The sequence below is a fragment of the Euleptes europaea genome, chromosome 5 (assembly GCF_029931775.1).
Source record: "Euleptes europaea isolate rEulEur1 chromosome 5, rEulEur1.hap1, whole genome shotgun sequence".
NCBI lineage: Eukaryota > Metazoa > Chordata > Lepidosauria > Squamata > Sphaerodactylidae > Euleptes > Euleptes europaea.
Window position 1 is genome coordinate 35114919 of NC_079316.1, and position 23255 is coordinate 35138173.

Sequence of the window (23255 nt, forward strand, 5' to 3'; positions counted from 1 at the left end):
AAACAAAACAGAACATTTACATAGTACAATACTCCAGCATCATGGGGAAGAAGCTGGGGTTCAGTGGGAAAGCATCTGCTTTGCATGCAGGAGGTCCCAGGTTCAGTCCTTGGCATCTCCAGTTAAAAGGATCAGGCAGGAGATGAGGCAGAAGACCTCTGCCTGAGACTTTAGAGGGCTGTTGCCAGTCAAAGTGGACAATACTGACCTTGATAGACCAATTACCTGATTCAGTATAAGGCAGCTTCATGTGTGGGGTGGTTCTGGATCCACTGGCATACTCAAGGTGACAGATTTTGATCCAATGCCCTTTTGGCTAACTCCAAAGGCTCATGTCAAGGTGTTGTATTGGTTAAAAGCAGCGGACTCTAAACTAGAGAACTAGCTTTGATTCCTCGCTCCTCCACATGAGCGGCAGACTCTAATCTGGTGAACCAGGTTTGTTTCCCCACTCTTACACATCAAGACTGCTGGGTGACCTTGGGCCAGTCACACTTCTCTCCAAAATCTCTCAGCCCCCTACCTCACAAGGTGACTGTTGTGGGGAGGGGAAGGTGATTGTAAGCCACTTTGAGACTCCTTAAAGGTAGAGAAAAGGGTATAAAAACCAACTCTTTTTCTTCTTTTATGCCTAAACTTAAATACCTGTAACAAAGGAGGAGACTGAAGCTCAATACAGGTCGCTTGAAGAGATTCTCTCCACCTCCCTCCCCTATCCCCTTCATCTTTTCTTCATTGAGTGCTTTTCTATTGGAACTCTCTCCAAGTCACATTAAACACTTGTCCAATTTCCTTGCAAACATGTTTGGAACACAACAGAGGGAACAATGGCTGGGGGAGGGGAGAGTTCCAGAGGAAGGAAGGGAAGGAGTTAAGCTCCCATACCCATCTTGTCTGCTGCGAATCTGCCACTTGCTCCTGATGGCTTCTTTACTTGGAGGCAACTGCCGTGGGGAGTTTACATACAAGTAATGTACGGTGATGTGTCATTTGGCCTCTTAGTGCATGGCATTTTGCTTCTGACTATAAACATTTCATCCATGTATCAAGCAATTCTTGAAATAAATGCCCTCTGATTCCCTGCCAAAGGCTACATCTTTTTAATCATGTACAATATACTACTACTGCCTCTGAGACATGTAGTTTAAGACTCTCCCAAGGGGTTTTCCAACGTAATGAATGCTGCGAGAGAGAGATTTTCAAATTCCTGATTGTCTTACTGTTCATGTATAGTTTCAAACGGTTTTGTTCTTTTAATATCTTAACATTCATTGTTTCTCTCAGGGACAGGGCTAGAAAATATTGGGTGAAATTGGTCAAAGGTTTGTAACTTTGTTTTAGAAGCAACTTCATCAAACACAATATCCAATGCTTGACTGAAATTTATGTGAAAGGCAGAAGTCATGACTTGTTTTGTAACAGTGTAAGGGCAGAACAGTGTGTAAAATGAACATGGCTTTCCCATACTGTGTATTTTTTTAAAAAGGAAACTATCTACAACACCATAAGACACAGAATTAAAAGAGTTAAGTACATGATTTTTAATATTTTTGTAATATTTGAGAACATGGTGTAAAATGCACAATGTGTTGGCTCAGTCATTTAGCCAACCAGTGATTCTCTTCATGTGGTGGCAGAATGGGGACATAACTGTTGATGCAAAACAGTCTCTCTCTTACTTTTGAACTCTGGCATGCCTTTATTTATGTTTTTTATAGTCTGGCTTACTCACTGTGACTCAAGGCAGATTACACAGTGTAAGTCAATACAGTCAAAAGGATGGGCCACCCAATAATAAGTGCAATAGAATATGGATTGCAGATATCTGACATCAAACAGAAATTCAAAACTGCTGAAACAGCGTAAGCATTAACATGACACATTCATCAATGCAGATATTACATAGTAGGATCATACATGAACACACAGGTTGTGCTATACACAGTGGCATGGTCCAAAAGTTCTATCTCTTTGCCAAACCATCTTTCTGAACCATTTTGTTACTGTACATCACTATTACCTGTGTAAGAATGACTTCCTGAATAATTCAGTTTTGCAGTTTGTGGAAAGCCAGGAGACTAGAGCCTTCCTAACCACATCAGGCAGGCCATTAAACAAGGTGGGGGCAACAACAGATAATGCTTGTGTATGGGCAGTTGTTGATTTTGTCCATTTGTAGGGTAGCACCTACAGAAGTGCAGGAGCCCCGTGGCGCAGAGTGGTAAGCTGCTGTCCAAACTCTGCTCATGACCTGAGTTTGATCCTGACGGAAGTAGGTTTTAGGTAGCCGGCTCAAGGTTGACTCAGCCTTCCATCCTTCCGAGGTTGGTCAAATGAGTACCCAGCTTGCTGGGGGTAAAGGGAAGATGGTTTGGGAAACCCATGGCAAACCACCCCGTAAAGTCTGCCTAGTAAACATCAGGATGTGACATCACCCCATGGGTCAGGGATGACCTAGTGCTTGCACAGGGGACTTCCTTTACCTACAGAAGACCCTGCTCAGATGAGCAATGCTATTATGGTGGAGCATATGGGGAGGGGCAGTCCTGGAGATGTGCGAGACCAAGGCCATGAAGGGCTTTGTATGTGATAGCCAATACCTTGCATACCTTCAAAAGATCCTTTACTTTCCAGGACCCCCACCCAGCACCAATCAGTTGGTCTGGAGCTGAACATGTAGAACATAAGCACATTATTATGCATTATTATTTTCATTTATAGTACATTTTTCTCCCTGGGACCCAAGGTAGATTACAGTACAAGTATGATAAAAAATATTTTTCATTCTATCAGAAAGTAGATTGCAAAATATGATAACATCTGTCAATCAGTAAATTGATTACAAGATAACATTTGAATGTAACACCAAAACAAACTAATACCATTGCTCTGAATTAAAGTCAATCTTAACAAGAAGAGCTTCATTATTATAACACAATGACAACACAAAATGCCCTGTGTAAGATATGAAAAATTAAACTGTACTTTACTAATAGAAATGTGAACTTTGTTTGAAAGCTACAGCAGACAAATTACAATTAAGCCCATTGTTAGAATAATACTTTGCCTTAAAGCATGAAGAAAATAATGTTAAGAATTAAAAGCTTGATCTGACAGACAGAGACATGAAATTCTCTTATGCAAAAAGTTCCATTGGTGACTCAATCATTACCCCCAATGCCCTTGGAGTCCAGGGGCCATGTGTTGCCACACTGGGGCACCCCCAGCCCTTTGCAAGCCTAGAGCTAAAAAGCAGAAGAGAGACTTCAATTTAAATTAGGTCCAGAGCCCGTTAACATCATCCAAGGAAATTAAAATCAAATAAAATTCCATCTCAAGGTGAGGCTATTAGGTGCCCCATGAGAAAGTCTTGGGCCCACTTCATGGTTCTATGTGGTACTAGCTGTTAGCAAGCATTTCAGAACACTTTAATGGATTGCATAAGGGTAAAGACTTTATATACTGCAAGTATTTGCTCAGGTTATGTTATTTGAAGTGTATTAGTTCATTGACATGGGGACACTCAAATGTTCAACAATGCCATTCCTTCCCTGCTGCTCTTGACCTTCTTAGAATTTTGTAGATATTGGTACAAGAAGCATACCAAGGATTTTATCTTTGTTTCAACATAAGTCTATGTAAGGTTGGAAATGACCAGTATGTAGGGACAAGCATTGTTTCGGATTTTCTTGCTATATTTTTTGTTAAAAAGCAATCTATATTCATATTTGGTTGCTTAAGAAGGCATAAATACAATGGTCCTATCTTCCAAAATTGTTTCAAAAGTCAATTAAAATAGCTTCATTTTTAATCCAGCTAAGCAAACTTCATAAACCTCAGTACCAGTTTAGTAATGTCCTTCAACTTATGCTGTAAGAACGTATTTTTAAGGGCAAGATATTACTTTGTTTACTTATTTACTTCATTTATATCCCACCCTTCTCCTCAATGGGACCAAAAGCAGCTCTGTGAAGAACAGAGTTCCACCTTGTAAATACGGATCCAGCAGCAAATTGGATCTGCCTCTTATTAGAGATCTGGAGACTCCCATAGCAAAATCCCATCTATAGGTTAGAGAACTTCCACATGGTATCCAATTTGAATATTCACTTAATGTGCCACCTAAAATTTTTCATTCATCTCCATATGCAAAAGAAGGTGGTGAATTGCAAGTGGAACAGCTTCCAAAACCTTCTATGATGGTTGTTTGAATGGGGAATTTGTCAGAGCAACCATTTGTATTGCATAGATTCCAAGATCATGTTTGATGGTGTACAGGTTCTTCCTGAGTCAGGAAGAATGATCTGGTATTGAAGAGGCAATCATCATCAATTTGTCCTTTCAAAATGGCAGTTATACTGTCTACGTTGTCATGTGAATGAGGAGAGGGGTTCTGGTAACTAGTAAAAATCTTGGCTTTTTTTCTCTAAGACCGGCTGTCTTGGGGAGTTAGGCAATATGGACAACTTGGAGACATCAGGTTTCTTTTTGTGTTTAGGTTGTTGGTGATTTTTCTCTGTGTTTTGACATTTATACTTATTAAAATATGTATATGTGTCTTTTCCGTTGTGAAATACCTTGACTTTAACTTTCTTTGCCGTAGATTTTGAGAGACCTCAAGCAGCAGTTAGGGTTGATGCTATATAACTGGACTGCTTTTCTTTAAGCCTTCAAGGATAGAAATGGGGTAGATGGAAATGGGAAGGGAAGATCAACTAACTGCATATATATTTCAGTTTAGGAATGAGAAAGGACAAAAATGAAGAGAAAAAATTCTCAGAAGAACGGTCATGGAACTGCTTGCTATGAGGTGAGCAGAAGAGAAGTGAATGAAAACGACATTGCTCCTCCCATTAAGGCATGTGCAGAGGGATAAGGGTAAGGGATTCAAGCTCCAATTCTCAAACTAGAGTTCTAGAATATTCTGGAGCTCCACAGAACCCTCATATGAAGCACCTCAGAGACTATGAAAAGAAATCTCTATGAATTATGTTGTTACCAAATAAATCTTATTAACTTAAATCTCCTAATCCTTATTAACTTAAATCTCTTCTAAAAATAAAACAAAACACAATGCTCTTATTAGAACAAATCTCCACTTTATAACAGTTGCCACTAGGAAGAACATAACTTTATTCCTTTCTGTTCAGTCTGTTTCCTTCTGTCTCCTCCTTCGGAGCTGGAGCTGGAGTTGAAGTTTATTAGTGAAGAAGAACTGCTTCCAGCCTATTTCACGACCCAGTGCCGTCATTTCTTCAGTAATGTGCCCACACATATTTTGCACAATCATCTCCCACAGTTCATTAGAATTGCATATCTATTTATAAAAGAAAAGAGAACGGTGTTAGTAAGTTTTAAACACTATCCAGACAAAAATCAATTTCCCATATCAGAAGCAAAATAAAAGGAATAAATCCACCCTTCTGTTCTGAGCAGTGGCTGCGATAAAAGCAGAGAGAAATGGAGGATAACCATTGCTGAAATTTAACAGAAGTATCTCCTGATCAACTGTATCATAGAGCAGAGTAAGGCCAGTAAAACAATCTGCATTGTGAAACTGACAGGACCGCCCTCCCCCATATTGTAAGGAGAGCTCACAATGCTAAAAGGCGGGTGGGGAGGGGAGGTCATGGCCACGTGTGTACAATTCCATGAAGAAACATGGTGGTGAAAGTCTAAGAATGCACTTCAGAGAGAATGCATGTCTTCACAAGGGAGAAAAGCACAGGGATGTGGAAGTGTGACTGTAAACCCACCTTCCTGCATGGCCAACTAAAAAATGCACTGAAAATTGTATCTCTGTTTTTCACACATAGTATACCAACAATGGGAGGCTCAAAAGTTTGAAGTAGTATCTGTGACATACTGTCTAGTTTCAGTCTTCACAAAACTATCTCTGTTATCCTTAGGGGCATGTCTAACATGTAGCACATGATACGTATAACCCATATCATGAACACCACATCTTTCTCCCTGAAATAAAAAGGAGTACATATAATCATATTTGACAAAAATGTACTACTCTGCCAGTGCATTCATCTGCAAAGGCATTCCAGGCTAAGCCCACTGAAACCAATAGACTTGGACTGGAGTAACTATACATAGCATTGCACCACGTATTGTAAGGTACTGAGGATTTTGTGGTGGCAATGAAACTGCTGGCCATATGTAATTGCCACAGAGGGCAGTTCTTAAGCAGACATTTGGATCTCAACCACTGATTTAAAAATGCAAGCCCTATCTTTGACTTCTAATACTTAAAAGTTCAGTGAACTGAAAGGCCCTTATGTACCTGAATGTTGCCTATACAATGCTTTATGGGTTAGCTTAGTAATTATTTCCCCTAGTCAACTCAAAGCACTCAAGATTGGATGAACATGTGGTGGTGGCTTATACAGAACCATCTAAAATCAGCACTGTCTGCTCTGACTGTCAGCTTCTATCCAAGGACAAAGGTAGATGGCCTAATATCTGAGATCCTTTTCACTGGAAATGCCTAGAATGCAACCTGGGACTTTCTGCATAAACAGCTTTTGAGCTTCTGTTGAGCTTCTGTTGAGCTTCTGCCCTCCCCAGACTACAATATTCCAATTTATTCCAGGCCTATGGTTGAGGGCAACTGGCCTCCCCTGCTGGATCCTACCAGAGCTTTATGTCCCCTGCGGTGATATGAGTTTTTTTTTTTTTAATCAACCACAGGAGGAGGTTTCCCCCTGGACGGGTGATAATATTTTAAGGGCAAATTTTATTATTAGCGTGCCATCTTTTAGGTACATTGGCAGCCCATTCCTGAGGGGAAGGGCTGTGCCGGTGACTGGAGGTTTCGCCCCCCCCTCCACTGATGCTGAAACCTTCCCTTTCCCTCAAAAGCCCATGCAACCACTCCATAAGGTTGCATGGGGATACACCACCTAAAAAGATGGTGTGTCTCAAGAAAAGGGAAAGGGGCCGTTCCCGGGCCGAAAGGCCTTAGAAGGCCGCTTAAAGGCAGCTCCTCCACTGGCCCTGCGTGGGAATGCCCCTGGGAGAACGGTGCACAGAAGCGTGCCATCCGGATGTGGCGTGAGGCTGTGAAGGCGCCCTGAGTCGCGCTGTCATGTCAGCATTGGGAGGATGGCGTCTGCCCCCCCCCTCCAGCATCCGTGCTACCCTGGGTAGTGTAAGTGACACAGGTGCCAGAGAAGGGGCCAGAATGTCAGCGCAGCCCCTTCCTGGCCTCCTAACGACTTTCGTCCTTTAGGCTCAGGAATGGGCCTATAGGTACTTAGGTGTTTTCAGGCAATTAGGTTTTAACTGTTAATATTGATATGTATATGTTTTATGGGTATGTTTATATACTGATTTATGAATATATGTTAGCCACCCTGAACCTCACTTTGTTGGGAAAGAGCAGGATAGAAATCACAACAATTAGAAATAACTAAATAAACTGAAAATGGAAACAGCATACAGAAAATACCACTTTTAGGTCAATACCTTTTTTTATCTCAGATGCCTGCCAAAATGAAAACAGCTTATACTGCTTCCTGAAAACACCCAGGCCTGGAGGCGAGTGGACTTCCAGGAAAAAGATTTCTAAAGCTGGACCAGGGCCACCAAATAAGATCTGTTCCCTTCATAACTTGTTACTGATGCACAGTGACCATTTTCAAAAGCTTGCCCAAAAGCATACCACAGAGATTGCAATAGGACACGGGAAGGAGGCAGTATTAGGGTTCAAGTGTGGCCTTTAGAAACTGGCCTGTTATTAAAGAGATGGACTGTTCCGCAAAGTAGCAATCATGAGCAAAAATGAAAAAAGACTCCTGTTATTTTGCATGAAGCTGGAAAATAACAGGAGTCTTTTTTCATTTTTGCTCATGATTGCTACTTTGCAGAACAGTGCATCTCTTTAATAGCAGGCCGGTAAAAATAGAAGGACTCTCCTCTCACTAATGTTAGCAGACAAGAATCGAGATCACTTTTAAGGTCACCAAATTTGGTTGGACAGCCTATAAGATTAGGAAATCTTGGGTAAGCCATATATAGGCTTTTTAGCAATAACTTTTAGCCTACAAGATTAGGAAACTTGGGTGAAGAAGAAGAGTTGGTTTTTATATGCCGACTTTCTCTACCACTTAAGGCAGAATCAAACCGGCTTACAATAACTTTCCCTTCCCCTCCCCACATCAGACACCCTGTAAGGTAGGTGGGGCTGAGAGAGCGTGACTTGCCCAAGGTCACCCAGCTGGCTTCGTGTGTAGGAGTGGGGAAACAAATCCAGTTAACCAGATTAGCCTCCACTGCTCATGTGGAGGAGTGGGGAATCAAACCCGGTTCTCCAGATCAGACGCCACCGCTCCAAACCACTGCTGTTAACCACTACACCACGCTGGCTCCCATTTATAGGCTTTTAAGCTATGTTTTATAAGATATTGCATAATTCTGTGATTCTACCATTTTAAATGTTTTTTTTATCATGAGTTAATTTATATTTTGGAAGTTTGAATTATTGTATTGATTTCTATTTTTATTGGTCTCGGACTGTATTAAATAAATTTGATTTGATTTGACTCCTGTTATTCCAGCTTCATGCAAAATAGTTTTTATGTAATTGGAGAAGAGGGTAAGGAAAGAGTGCTGTAAAGTGCTGGCAAGTGGCAGTGACCCTAAGCGGTTTTCAAGGCAAGGGAGAAGCAGAGGTACCTTCCCGGTTCTTTTCCCTGCAGTCTTCCTTGGTGGTCTCCCTTCCAAAAATCAACCCACTTAGTTTCTGAGATCTGAGATTGGGCTATACCATGTGGCCTTCCTTCCCTCCTTTGTGTATAGCATGTCCTTTTCTGAATCCCTCTTTTGCATTAGGGCTTAGCTCCCTCTAGTGGCAATTTTTAAAAAACCAGCCCTTGCTGTTTGTAATCATTTAAGATCATTTCAGAGAGTAGCTGTGTTGTTCTGCAGTCGAACATTTAGTTTTGCGTCCAGTAGCACCTTAGAGATTAACAAGAGTTTCAGGGTATAAGCTTTCGATAGTTAAAGCTCCCTTCATCAGACATCAGTAGGAATGGAGATCTTTGAGTCCTGTTATTCCAGTCAGAAGAAGAGTTGGTTTTTATACCCTGCTTTTCTCTACCTTTAACGAGTCTCAGAGTAGCTTACTATCACCTTCCCTTCCCCTCCCCACAACAGACATCTTATGAGGTAGGTGGGGCTGAGAGAGTTCTGAAAGAACTGTGACTAGTCCAAGGTCACCCAGCAGGCTTCATGTGTAGGAGTGGGGAAACCAACCCAGTTAACCAGATTAGAGTCCACCACTCATGTGGAGGAGTGGGGAATCAAAGCTGGTTCTCCAGATTAGAGTCCACCGCTCTTACCCAATTCACCATGCTGTGTCTCAGTGTGGGAGGAATGTTGTAAAGAACACTTGTAAAGGATGCAAAGGTAAAATGCAGCTTAATTATGGCAGAGTGGAAATGCTTTGGGGGCAGAAAATTAGCATCTGTAGTGAAAATTAGCACCTGTCCCTATTCAGCACTGGGGAGGGGGTCCCATTGTACTGAACTTGTATTCCTTGGAGGTCTCCCATCCAAATACTTGCCAGGGTTGACCCTGCTTGGTAGCTTCTGAGATCTGACGAGATCAGGCTAGCCTGGGGTATTCAAGTCAATCACAGCCCTTACCTTGCAGAAATCAGTAAAGCAGATACTATGCAGGTTTTATGAGATGGTGAACAGTCAGTTATCCATTAGTTTTAGAAAACTTTATAAATGCTTGATTCCTCTGGACTTTACAGTGGGAAATATGAATCCCTAATCCTCATTTAATATATCTTTTTCCTGCTATGTTGCTTGATTAAATTTCTCAGTTTAGGGTTTGATTACCAGACCGCAATAGATATGTATCATTAAAACTTTAGAGAGACTTAGGAAACCATGAAATCCCTTCTGACATTGCTTTTGCATGACACACAAATAGATTATTTCTAATGTGTGTATGTAAGCCTTGATCCTGGCAAGTGTTTGAATGGGAGACCTGCAAGGAATACTAGGGGCATGATATGGAGGCAGGCAATGGCATATATATGTCTGTGTGTGAGAGTGTGTGTGTACACACACACACACACACAGAGAACTGAAAGTACATAAACAGAAGACTAAACGGAGCTATTCCGCTGGGCCTGTAATTGAGGACAGCCGCAAAAACAAGATCCATCTTTACTAGCCTCCCCATCCCGCCCCCCTTTTGAAATCTGGGGGCTGATCAGCTAATATTTGTCGCTGTGGCACCTAGAGTGGCTATCTGAGTAGGGTTTTTAATGGTTTTAATGATTATGGTTTTAAGGATGTTTTAGATGTAGTCTGGATGTAATCTGTTTTTAATTATTGTTATCCACCCTGAGCCTGGCTCGCTGGGGATGAGGGCGGGTTATAAATTTGAATAAATAAAAATTTGAATAAATAAGGCAAGGCAGAATAAGATGCATGCCTAGAACAGGAACAACTGTGAATATTGGGATAAGTAACATTATGAGAGCAGTCATAAGCAGGTCTACTCAGAAATAGGTCCCAATTTGTTCACTGGGGCTTACTTGCAGGAAAGAGTTCTTAGGATTGCAACCTATAACATAAAGCTATACTGGATTAGCTAAGTGTAGTAATGCTGTCCACATCATGAGTCAGCTTTCTCAGCCTAGGAACACATGTATGACAGATGACCTGTTGTGGAATGATCCAAATAACATGCCTAGTCCTTCCAAATGCGTGTTTCTTTCCACCGTTATGTATATTCATCAGAAATATTGCACCAGCCTATTTGAGACTTTGTGATGATTGCATAGGTCACAGGATATTGTATAAATAAGAAATTAACACCAATTGAAAGTACCAATCTCTAGACAAGGATTATTTATGCTGAAAAGGAACTGAAATCTAACTAATTTCAAAGAAATGTTTACCCTTTCAAATCTGTGAGATACTTGAGAAAGCCGGGAAATATCTTCAAGATCCAAATAGGCCATGATGCACAGAAGCAATTGGTCAGGAAGTCGTGCCAGGAAATCAAATTTACCCTGGCACAGATTGAAGACATGATCCAGAATTCCTGGTCCAAAGATATAGGCTATTTGAACTGCGATAAAAAATAAATAAAACCAAAGAGATTTCTATTGCGCGCTTTAAAAAACCCAACCGTTTTTCTAAATGTAATTATTTATCTACTCATCCATTTTTATCCCTTCTTCCAAGGGGTTTTAATTATAAACTTGCATTTTACATGGTAAACACTTTGAGGGTGAGCAGGTTTATATATATATATATGGCAAAGCCTACAGATGATCATAGCAGAAAGTGGCCATTTGAAGTTACTTATTTCTTCCCAAGTCTGAAAGTTAGTTATGCTGTTGAATACCATTAGTGTCCAGCCACTGACATTAATGACAAACCTTGGACAGAACTTTGCTAAAAATATGCATGTTATACAAATGCAATCCTTCAAAACATCAATGTTGCAAAACCATTGGAGAAGTTTGAGTTTCTAGAGCCCTTTGAAAATTAACACCTGTAGAAACCTTGCTTCCCTAGTCCCTACTGTTGTTGTTACATATGAACAGAATTTTATTTACTTCTATCTAGCAATTCAAGATTGACAAGCAAGTAATGCTGCACAGGATAAGCTAAGATCAAATTTATAATTGTAAACAACAGATGAGGGCAGTTTGTACCTATAATCAGCACGTTTATTTACAAGTTAAAACATTGATATTCTGTCCTTCTGTCCATAAAATGAGTCCTCAGGGCAGATTAAAACAAATTAAGAACAAATGCCATGAAACAAATGTCTTACTCCCAAACTTTCCATATGCCTCTAGCTCCAAGGTGATAATGTTCAGAATGACAGTTTACACACTGGTTTGAATGATGTTAAGATAATTACAAATGCTTTCAAGATGTAGTTAAATGAAGATTGCATCTATATCTGAATCCTTAATATGTATATGGTTGTATGTGAGTCATTTCCATTAGAGTAATTGCTTGCACATTTAATAAATGACATGTTGCATCATGAGATGAAATTATAAGAATGCTCAATTGTGAATGAGGTAACAAAATAACAATACCTGACAATTTCTATAGAACTTTATATTATTAAAGCACTTTAAATACACTGCCTCAAGTAGAATGTGAGAAAATTTCTAGAAAGTTGGTTATTATTGATCTAATAAGTCTGGGATCCTATTTTACTTGTGCAAAAAGAAAAAAATATACAGCTAGGAAAGTCCAAAGGTAGGCAAAGTGATTTCTCTTTTTATTTTATTACTGCCCCAGTTTCCCAATAGTCCTTATATAGTTCATAAACAGCAAAAAAAAGTAAATGGGGGAATTTGTACACTAGAGGCTATGAGCCAAGGAACCAACAAGGCAAGGCCAAACAGATGGGGATGACACTAAGTTTCGTATACATATACTGGAACTAAATCAGCTAAATCTTTATCTGGAAGGTTTCGCTGATAAAAATTATTCACTTTCATCCCACTAGAACACAAGGTCAAGGGTCGCCAATCTTGTTGAGTCTGTGGGCACTTTTAGAAGGTCAAGAATGGGAAGTGGGTGCCACCACAAAATGGCTTCCATGGGGAAGCAAACATGAAATGGCTGCTTCCTCCAACAATTAATATCAATAGCCTGTCAACATTTAGTGACTATAGCCAGAGGCAATTTCATTGTAATTTCCAGTTGACTGAGACAAGAAGATACAAAGGCTTATGATTAGAAACAAGCAGTATGCTCTTTCCTCACCGCTCAAGAATGACTTCCCTTTAAATTTCTGTTTTTTATAGTTGGCTCTTCCCCTCCAAACCAGATTTTTTTTTTAAAAAAACATAAGTTAAAGTGGATTGCTGATTCTGGCTTGGAAGGAAAGAGATAACTATTGCTGATTTACACATCATAGCAAACCTCGAGAATGCAGACGCAGAAGGGGAGGACAGTGTCCATGAGCTCACAACTTACTCTAATCCTCCAACTCAGAGCTTGCAAGATCATCTGAATCAAGCCAAAAAGTGACTATCACCATCCTACCCTGTTTATGAACTTCCCAGAACATTTGGCTGTTTCCTTTTAGAGGAACAGTATGGGACCAGAAGGTCATTAACACTTGCTTTGCAGAGTAATAGTTTTCTTCTTAAGTGTGTGTTCACTATTACAGAATTATAAGTTCCAACCTGGAATGTCTGTTTTAGCCATGAGGAAACCTTTCTTACAGTTTCACAGTCAAGATCCTATTAAAATTTACAGCATTCAGTTATCTGTACCTGATTTTTTTTCATCAATATAAACAGATTCCATTGGCTTTCTTTTGGATGTATTGTGTTATTGTGCGCTTTCCCGGTATTTTGTTTTGTCTCCCTTTTTCTACCCCTTTTTGAATCCAACCAACCCTCCCCCCTTTTATGACAAGTTTCTTTATAAAAATAATGTTTGGCTTTGTTTATTTTATATTCTAATAGCAGTCAGACAAATTTTTGGATACTTAAATCCAGTGACTGGAGCCGTGAATGGGCAAGACAGATCATTATACAAACCTCATTCCAGAAGATCTCCAGGCCCCACCTGGAGGTTGGCAACCCTAGAAGGAGAGAAGGAAGCTGGAAAAAGGGAAAGGCTATGGGGGCTTTCAGGAAAGGGAAAGAAGAAATAGTGGGGGAGCGGGAAATTATATGCCTTTCACAAATCCTTGCAGGTTCCCACTTGTTACAGTATGATTACCTGGGCTATTTCTGTCAATCTCTTCCCTACGTGCCAGGGTACACAGGGGCTACATAGTTTTTCATAAGGCATTCCCCGCAGGGTTTGTGTGTGTGTACGCTGTCAAGTCACAGCTGACCTATGGTGACCCCATAGGGTTTTCAAGGCAAAGGACGTTCAGAGGTGGTTTGCCATTGCCTGCCTCTGCATGGGTTGAGAGAGTTCTGAGAGAACTATGACTGACCCAGGGTCACCCAGCAGGCTTCATATGGAGGAATGGGGACTTGAACCCAGTTTGCCAGATTAGAGTCCGCTGCTCTTAACCACTACACCTTGCTGGCTCTCCAGGGTTTACACCCTGTTATTTCTTTATTGGTCTAGTACTGTGCTAGGTCAATAAAGTGGGTTGATCTAGATGTTCTCAGGATGTACCTGAGTGGTGGCAGCTGTTACCCAGTTCTTTCCAGGGAACCCTTCATTCAAGGGAGTTTCCCAACAAGGAAAGGCACCTTCCCCCTGTCCTTCCATCGCAGTAATTCAATACAATCATCAGGATGGGACATCCAGTAAACAATGCAAAGGGTTGAAACAAAGCATAAGCATTAACATGGTCTTGGGTTCTTTGTTCTGTGTGATGTTTATAAGCTATTAACAAGCATCTACAAACATTTAACAGTTCCCATTTATTTATAATGCTTAATTCATAAGCTTTCTTCTGCAAGCAGCATGCTTGTATTTATTTACTTCATTTATACCTTTCCTTTCTCTCCAATGGTCACTCTAAGCAGCTTACATGGTCTTCTCTTCCATTTTATCCTCACAATTACCCAGTTAGGCTGAGAGTGTGTGATTTGCCCAAGGTCACTCAGCAAGCTTCCATGGCAGAGTGGGGATTCCAACCTGGGTCTCCGAGATACTAGCCCGACACTCTAACCATCACATCACGTTAAATCCTGCATCATGTTTTGCTGACAAAATTATTTTTATTGTTCTAATGAGCAAATAAGAAGCACTTTATATCAGTATATCTGTGAATGCCTTCAGGAATGTTGTTACACTTAAGATCTGTAAAATTAAGACCAAGCATTAATAAATATTAATATCCCTAAGGATCAGAGATAAAACTAATCAAATGGCTCTGGATGCTGCATTTCTCCAATTTCTGTACCAAAGACTTTGGATCAAATCTTCATCTGTAAAGAACTTTTGTAAATACTTCACTCATTAACTCTTTCAGGGTCTTGTTTACCAATTAATCATGTTTCAGCTAGTGTTTGAATGCAAATGTTTTCTAAAATGGGAACAACCTGAATAGCAGCAGAGGTCATCATTGATACAGAATTGTTGTTGTTGTTGTTGTTGTTTTTGCATGCAGAACCTTGGCTTCATTGCCCAAGACTCCTCTCTGCTGCATCACTGTGGGAATAATGTATGGCTTGGTAGAGACCATATTCTCAGAAAAAGCCTCCCAAACTAACCATGTCCATAATCACTGAAACTGGTTCCTGTGGATCCTGGATCCCTATGGTTTCGGGCCACCAGATCTTACTACTCCCACTTTCCTCAAGCCTCTAACTCAGCCTTGCCTATCCCCTGTTGCCTCCAAGTGTCTCCTGATTTTTGTCAACTCAGTTCCCTAGGGGCCTGTCTACATTCTGAGCTCCAGTAAGCCATCTCTCAGTCCTGATGAAGGAATAATCTTTTGGCTGTTGATCCTGATTAGATCGCCATGAAGCCTCTGCCCTGTTATTCATTGTGGATTAGCAGCTTATCTACTGTTAATTTCTCTGAACTTCCATCTCTGTTGAATTTCTGCAAGGACCTGATGTGAATCTTGACTATGGCTTGTTACTGAGATTATACAGTATACAGATTGTATACAGATAGCTCCACTATAAATGCATAAATTACCGTACTTTTTCCACACCCGTTCCAGGGTAACTTCTTGCTGCATTTGCATATACTGTATCTTGAATCTGCACAGAGTGACATATCACCTACTCACAATTATGTAAGTGCTCTCTTCCAAGGAAGCACTGAAGGAAAATTTAAGTACCAGCCAATTATTATACCTAGAAATAGAACAATAAAACGATCTTGGCACCACTGATGCCCATTAAATGATGAAGTACAAAACACGAACAATTCTTTCAGGAACTGAAATGCAGAAGAAATTAGATTGTGCATCATTGTACAAAAACCTAGAAATGCTAAAAATACAGGGTGGTGCATGCATAGTATACTCATCCTGTAGTCACTCAATTGGCTTCCTGTTAGTTATTGGGTTCAACTGAAGGTACTGGCACTCTCTGGAGTAGCCCTTACTCTATGGAATGGCCTACCTGAAGAGATCAGGAAGGATCCCATACTTCTGGCTTTCTGCAAACTACATAAAACAAAACTATTATGGAGGGCATTTTTATAAAGCAAACAGGGCTGCATATGACAGAATGATTCAGGAAGATGTCTCAATAGAGCGAACAGGACTGTGGACTATACTACTGCTATGCATTATCTGTTGCTGTAAGTTTTTATTTTGCTCTCACTACATTATATTTCCACTTATGCAACACCATCTTGCATTATTTAACATGTCATGTTTAATACTTATGCCTGGTTTCAGATTTCTGCAGTCCTAGTCCTATTACATTGTTTATTAGATGTCTCCTTGTATTGACTGATATTATGTCACCTGCCTTTAGTCTCAGTGAGAGAGAGAGAAAGAGAGAAAGAAAGAGAGAGAGGAATGAGGAGCCTTAAACCATTTGGACTGCCTCCTTTGAAAGATAATATTGAGTTTTCACTGCACATTCATAGATCATCAACAACACAAAATGAACCAAATTCAACAAGACTAGTTATTATGTAGAACATAGTTACTCTTGTGAGCTAAAAACCCTTAAACCAACACGAGTCAGCAAATCATTAAGAAGAGCTAGTGGAATTCTGCTTCAGTTATATTATTTATTTATTCATTTGTTTATAATACATCTATTCAGCCTCTTTAGAGTCCTGCTGAAGGTGGTTTACAATTCAAAACCACAGCATAAAACACAAACCTACCTTTATTATTTATTATTAACAAAACTACCTTTATTATTATTATCTTTTTAACCACCAGTTGCCAAAGATGTAAAACACATAATAACAGAACACATTTACAGAAAATCCATCAATATTATGGACACTTTAACTTGATAAACTGGTAAGATCATTAGCAATAATAAAGCCATTTTAAATATTAATTCAGATGTCACAACAAGCCAACATTAATTTAGGATTTGCATAAACTCAGCGTGCGCCTCTGCCATTGTTGAATGTCCCATTTTGTTTATTTAATTATATATTTATACCCACTTTTCTCTCCAGGGGGACCCAAAGCAACTTACAATGTCTTTCCCCTCCTCCCTGTGAGGTTCTTTAGGCTGAGAGCGAGTGACAAGCCAAAGTTCACCCAGTGAACTTCCATGGAAGAATGGGGATTTGGACCTGGGGTTCCCACCATGGCTACTTGTCAAAATGGATACTAGCCATGATGTATACGTGTTCTTTCCAGTATCAGAGGAGCACGCCTATTGTATTAGGTGCTGTGGAACACAGGCAGGATAATGCTGCTGCAGTGGTCTTGTTTGTGGGCTTCCTAGAGGCACTTGGTTGGCCTCTGTGTGAACAGACTGCTGGACTTGATGGGCCTTGCTCTGATCCAGCATGGCTTTTCTTATATTCTTATGTTCACCTCCTAGTACAACAATCTATTCATTACACCATGCAGGCAGTTAGAGAATAACTATTCATTACACCACACACAAACCACAATTCTAAACTAGCGTTTACTCCAGGTTTAGGATCCTGGGGTCTGTGGAGAAAATCATCTTCATTTAATCCATGCACCTGCATTCACATAGCTTGGACAAATGGAGTCAGTTTGTTACTGGGATTCTTAGTAAAAGAAGGGCGGGGGAAAGGAGTGAGGTGAGCATGCAAGTCCAGTAACAAGCTTGGTTTGTGCACATTTGGTCTTAACATTGGCTTTGGACATCTGATGTAATCAAATACCCATTTAGAAATCAATTTTCAATTATCTAGTAATTACTGTAAAGGCCTTCTCCTCATTTTTTAGAATGATTTTTTGTGCTCACACACACATATTGGGTACTTAAATTGTTTATGACATAATATCTGTGTGCAATGTAACACCCATCTAATATAGTGCCAACTTTGAGCCATATTTACTTTTATATTTTTCAGAAAGCATTTTAAAGCTGTGGGCTCCCTGGCTGATTAGATCCAGAACAGGCTTCTGTATAGATCCAGAACAGGTATTCATATAGTCCTTTTTTAAAAAGTTGTGTGAAAGAGTGAAGATTTTTACGGATTTTTAATTTATTTTTTTGTTTCTGAATTCTTTGCAGTTCTCTTTTACTTTGAAAGTATTTCTGGTAAGATTCTGTTATGAGCCCTCTAACATGGCTATTTTCTTATAGCAAGGTTCCCCATTTCCTCCATCCACATCTGTCCCCCATTTCTTGGTCAATTATGTGCATTCATCCTATCTCAGCTACTGAAAAAGAATTTGGTTGTAGTAATTGTGAAAATGAACACAGAGCTTGATTGCATATAAAATGACACGTGTGTTCTAAATGCACATTTAAATGGAATTTATGTAATACTGTAAACCAAAAAGAAAACCTTCAGTTGACTTTTCCATTTAATTTATATTGATGCTTCATATGCAAATACTTGCTGCTTCTACATCAATATTTTGCTTCTATTTTCATCTCAGATAAAGTCTGACACATTTAAAGTTCATCTGAACTTAGTAATTGGGAAAATATAAACCTAAGAAGATAATTTGGGAATCTCCAGATCTTCCTTTCAGAATATTCTTCTTCTGCAGACAATCAATCTAAATTGAGATAAAGGATTTAGCATCAATAAATAAGTGCCTCAAAGAAGATTCTGAATTTTATAAAAAGTGCATACTTGCATGGAGACAGAAAGTTAGGGAGGATTATTTTTTGATGGACCTTCATCAAATTCAAAGGTTGTATGTTTCAAATCAACCAAATATGAATCTACAAGGTGGTAACAATTCTTCCCACTCAATAATGGGTACTTCTCTAACTGGAAACAGTAAAAAAACAGCCTCCTTGATGGAAGAAAGCCAGATTATTAGTGTTGCTATTGGCTGGCATCTTTTATCAGGAAACAGGTATTTGATCGTTACAGACACATTACATCTTTACAGATCATCTTTAAAATGTAATTAATCAAGATCTCTTAAAACCCATATACATATCCATCTGATTATGTTTCTATAACTTACTTTGCAGAGAAGGGTCATCCAAAAAGTCCTCATGAGATTCTCTGAGTTCTCCAGGTCTTGCTTCACGAAATTCACTTCGAAGAGAAATTTTCCACCATCTATAAACTATCTATAAATGGAAAATATTGGGAAGTGTTAAAACAGAATGAAGTTATCCAGAATGAAGATGATTATATAAGTAAAGATTAAAAGAAGCCCCATCTGATTCACAAGATGGTGCCACTACCAAGAAGAGTGTTTCTTGGGTTGGCACTCATCTTGCCTCAGATCATAGGGGCACCCAAAGCAAGGACTGTGAAGATTACTATAATTGTTCTTAAAATATCCTGGTATCAAGCTGTTTAGGTATTTAAAGATAAACACCAGCACTTTGTATTGGGCCCAGAAGCAAATTTGAAGCCTATGTAGATGGAACAAGACTAAAATGATGTGGTCCTTATGAATCAATCCATCCAGCATTCTGTACCAATTGTAGCTTCCAGACACTTCTCAAGAAAAGACCCTTGTAGAGAGTATTGCAGTAATCTAATCTAGATGTTACCAAGTAGGGTTGCTAAATTCAGGTTGGGAAATTCCTGTAAGTTTGGGGGTAGAGCCTGGAAAGGGCAGGGTATGGGGAGGGGAGATACCTCAGTGGGGTATGATACTAAGTGGGGTATAAAGCCATAGAGTCCATTCCCCAAAGCAGGCATTTTTCCCCCAGGAGAACTGACCTCTGTAGTTTGGAGATCAGTTTTAATTAGGTGTGTGCATTCAGATACACCCAAGCCAAAAATATCCCTGAAAGATACCTTACTGGTATTTCCGGGTATGTTCAGTTTCCCAAATATATCTGGGAATTTTTTGGGATACTGAAAAATTGGTCCCAAAAAATCCTGGAAATATTTGGGATTTATTGGGAAGACCGGGAGCCCCTTCATTTTTGAGTCGCGGGGGGGAGGGGGGGAGGTCTATGGGCTTGCCAGGCCACTTGTGTCAATTTCTAGTGTTTTTGGTCAGTTTCAAGGTTTCCCCTCCCCCACTATTTACCAGAATTACTTTGTTTCCCCTTCCTGAGTTTTTACAGTGTTGCTGAGTGATTGCATTTGTTTTGCTGTGGTTTCACTTTGTTTCTGTTGGGCTTGCACTGCCACAATGGCACTAGGTTCTGCTGGGCATTGTGTACATTGCCATTTCTTCTTTTGGGCTTGCAAACCCCACATCCCTTGCTTGAATTTGTTGTGATTCTCTGGTTTGGCATTAGTCCTGTTGATCTTGCACCGCCACAGTGGCAACTGGGTTCTGCTGGGCATTCTGTATATTGCAATTTATTCCATTGGGCTCTGGTTTAATATTCCTTCTGTTGGGCTTGCTATGCCACAGTGGCCCTTTTTTCTGCTGAGCTTCTGCACATAACAGTTGGTTCTACTTGGCTTGCAAAAGTAGCTCCCTGTCCTTAAACAAACAAATCTGCTGGGATTCTCTGATTTGACACTGGTTCTGTTGGCCTTGCACTGCCACAGTGGCCCTGGGCTCTGTTGAGATTCTCTATTACACATTGACTAAATCTAATAACATAAATAAAATAAACAGAAACAAACTAGATGCCTTGTGTTTAGTACAGACTACTATATAGAAACTGTGTGGGAATATTTTTTCACACTCATTTCTTGGAAAACATTTGTTCTTGAATAGCATTAAATTAATAGGAAAGTTCCATCACTCTCAAATTAAAAAAAACAAAACCCAGTAAGATGTATGGTAATTACAGACTGTTTAAAAATAGTACTCATTTGTAAAGATAACTTAAGAAAATTCTTTTCAAAACATGTCTAAGGAAATGCTTCAGCTGCAGTAAACTTGTGTCAATGTAGCTATATATTCCCAGTGAGTTGTGCCAGGGCCTACATTTCTGGTTTAAATTAAACTGTGGGTTCAGTGCTGGAATAAACTGTAATTCTGCTGATCTGATAGATCCATGGAAGACATTTTATTCTCAAATGAACTTGGGATACAGTAACGGCAACTTCTTGAACAATTTACATATATATTTTAAAACATCACACACCCAGACACTTAGATGTCCACAATATGCCTCAATTGTCTCTAATGATATTGTTTGCCTTCACCTTTTATATTTTCAGTAGTATCAGACAAGTTGTCACAAAAAGCAAGTAATGAAGCTTGACTATGGTAATGTAGTAATAAGTAATTTTAATAAGTAAGACTGAAGACAGACATAACACTCTCTGTTTTAGAACTCCAGAATTCTTTTCAGCATTCAGGAATTCCAGGAAATATATAAAGAAAAGTTAAACAACTCAGGGGATTAAAGACTAGAATGGGACTGCAACCTTAAGTAGTCTCAAAGTACTATTTAAACAATTTACTATTATAAGCAAACAAGTTATTGCAGCTTTATTATTTACAACCATAATTGGTTCAGAATCCAGTTAACGTTACTGTGTGAAGAACAGTGATTAGAATGTTTGATGGGGGGAGGCCCAGATTCAAATCCTCATTTGCCATGAATTTACTGGATGGTTTGGGGCCTGTCATGTTCTCTCAGACCAGCCTACCTCACAGGATTTTTGTAAGGTTGCTGCACTGACTTGAGCAGCTCGGAAGATAGGGTTACCAACATCCAGGTGAGGCCTGAAGTTACAACTGATCACCAGATTATAGAGATCAATTCCCCTGGAGAAAGGGGCAGCTTCAAAGAACAGACTCTACAGCATCATATCTCCATTGAGCTCTTGCTCCTTCCCAAACTCTGCCATCCCAGACACCACCCTCAAATCTCCAGGAATTTCCCATGTTGGAATTGGCAACCATATTGAAAGAAAGGGTGGGTTGAAAAAGTAATAAACAAAACACATATTTTCTTTGTCTATTCCAAAAGCAGTCGTTTATCTTTACAATATTGTAGGCCACAACTTATCAAAGAATTTTGATTTCTTGCACACCATATCACTGATAATACAAACAGTGCAAACTGTGTACTACTGGTGACCTGATTGTACATATGTCCATAACTATGGTTGTGCTAAATTGACTTCTGATGCCACTACAGTAACATCTACTACCAGCAAGCAGAGCAAAGTCTACCAGTAATTTCACCTAATATTACAAATAGGCAACACATTCCATGGTGTCTACTATTAAAAACAACAACCAGGTAACCTGCAAGAATTTGTGGGAGTCACTTCATTTCTCCCTATATCCTCTTCCCCACACAATGTCCTCTTTCTCTCCTCCTGGCAGCCCCCACATCCTCTCCCCTTTTCCTGCTTCCCTCTTTCCTTCCCGCTCGCCAACCAACCTTTCTTTTATCTACTCCCCTTGTTCACCTTTATTTATACCCCACCTTTTTTCCCTAATAGGGAACCAAAGCAACCATTTTATCCTCACAACAATGTATGATGTAGAATAGGCTGAGAGTGATTGGCCCAAGGTCACCCAGCAAGCTTCCATGGCAGAATAGGGATTTGAACCTGGGTCTCCCAGATCCTAGTCTGATACTCTAACCACACTACACAAACTGGTGCTCAGCTTTCCCACCTTCCCTTCCCTGGAAACCTCTCCCTGGTAAAAGTCTAGCCAAGTTGTATGCTGGCCGCTGTTGTATGCTGGCCGCTGCTGGGCCCTGCCAAGTTGTGCACGTTGGATGGATGCTGCCACTGGGCCCAGGGGAGCTGTGTGGCATGATGTCATCCTGTGGTACTACTGCACCTGGGTGAGTTGAAGAAATTTAATGGTTGCAAATTGCCTAATGGTTGCTGTTGGGCCTTGCCCCAGTGGGTCCTCCATCCAGGGCAGAAGGAAGGAGAGCAGGGGTACACTGGAAGGCCAAAACAGCCTTGGAAAGGGCCTTCCTCCCTGCCTTTTACTAATAAACACCAAGGTCTGAAGAATGAAAATATTGTTGTAGTTGCCTAGCAACGCCCACAATAGCCTTTGAAATGTTTCTTGACAGTACTGCTTCTTTTATTTCAGGAAGTTAATCCCACATTGAATTTTTATTTTAGATTTCAGGTTTTTCTCAGGTTTGTAGAAACGTCTCATCATGGCTCTAGTCTCTGGATTTAAGTAGCCACAGATGGGGCTATATTGAATATACAGAACACTCCCACATTACCTGTTTCTAGAGCTCCAAATGGCTCTTAAGGTGTAACAGGCAGAAGATGCACCTGTTCCTCCAGTAAAATATGTCTTTTAGGTTTTCTTGCATT

The 23255-nt window shown here is 40.0% G+C and overlaps 1 protein-coding gene across 1 annotated transcript in view; it reads right to left on the reverse strand.

Moving 5' to 3' along the window:
- Positions 1-5085: 5085 nt before the first annotated feature.
- Positions 5086-23255, reverse strand: part of FBXO36 (F-box protein 36) — a 44128-nt gene continuing 25958 nt past the window's right edge. The window contains 3 exon segments of the mRNA XM_056850404.1: positions 5086-5317; positions 10931-11103; positions 19045-19153. Coding sequence (XP_056706382.1) covers positions 5147-5317; positions 10931-11103; positions 19045-19153 — 453 coding nt within the window. The 3' untranslated portion in view covers positions 5086-5146.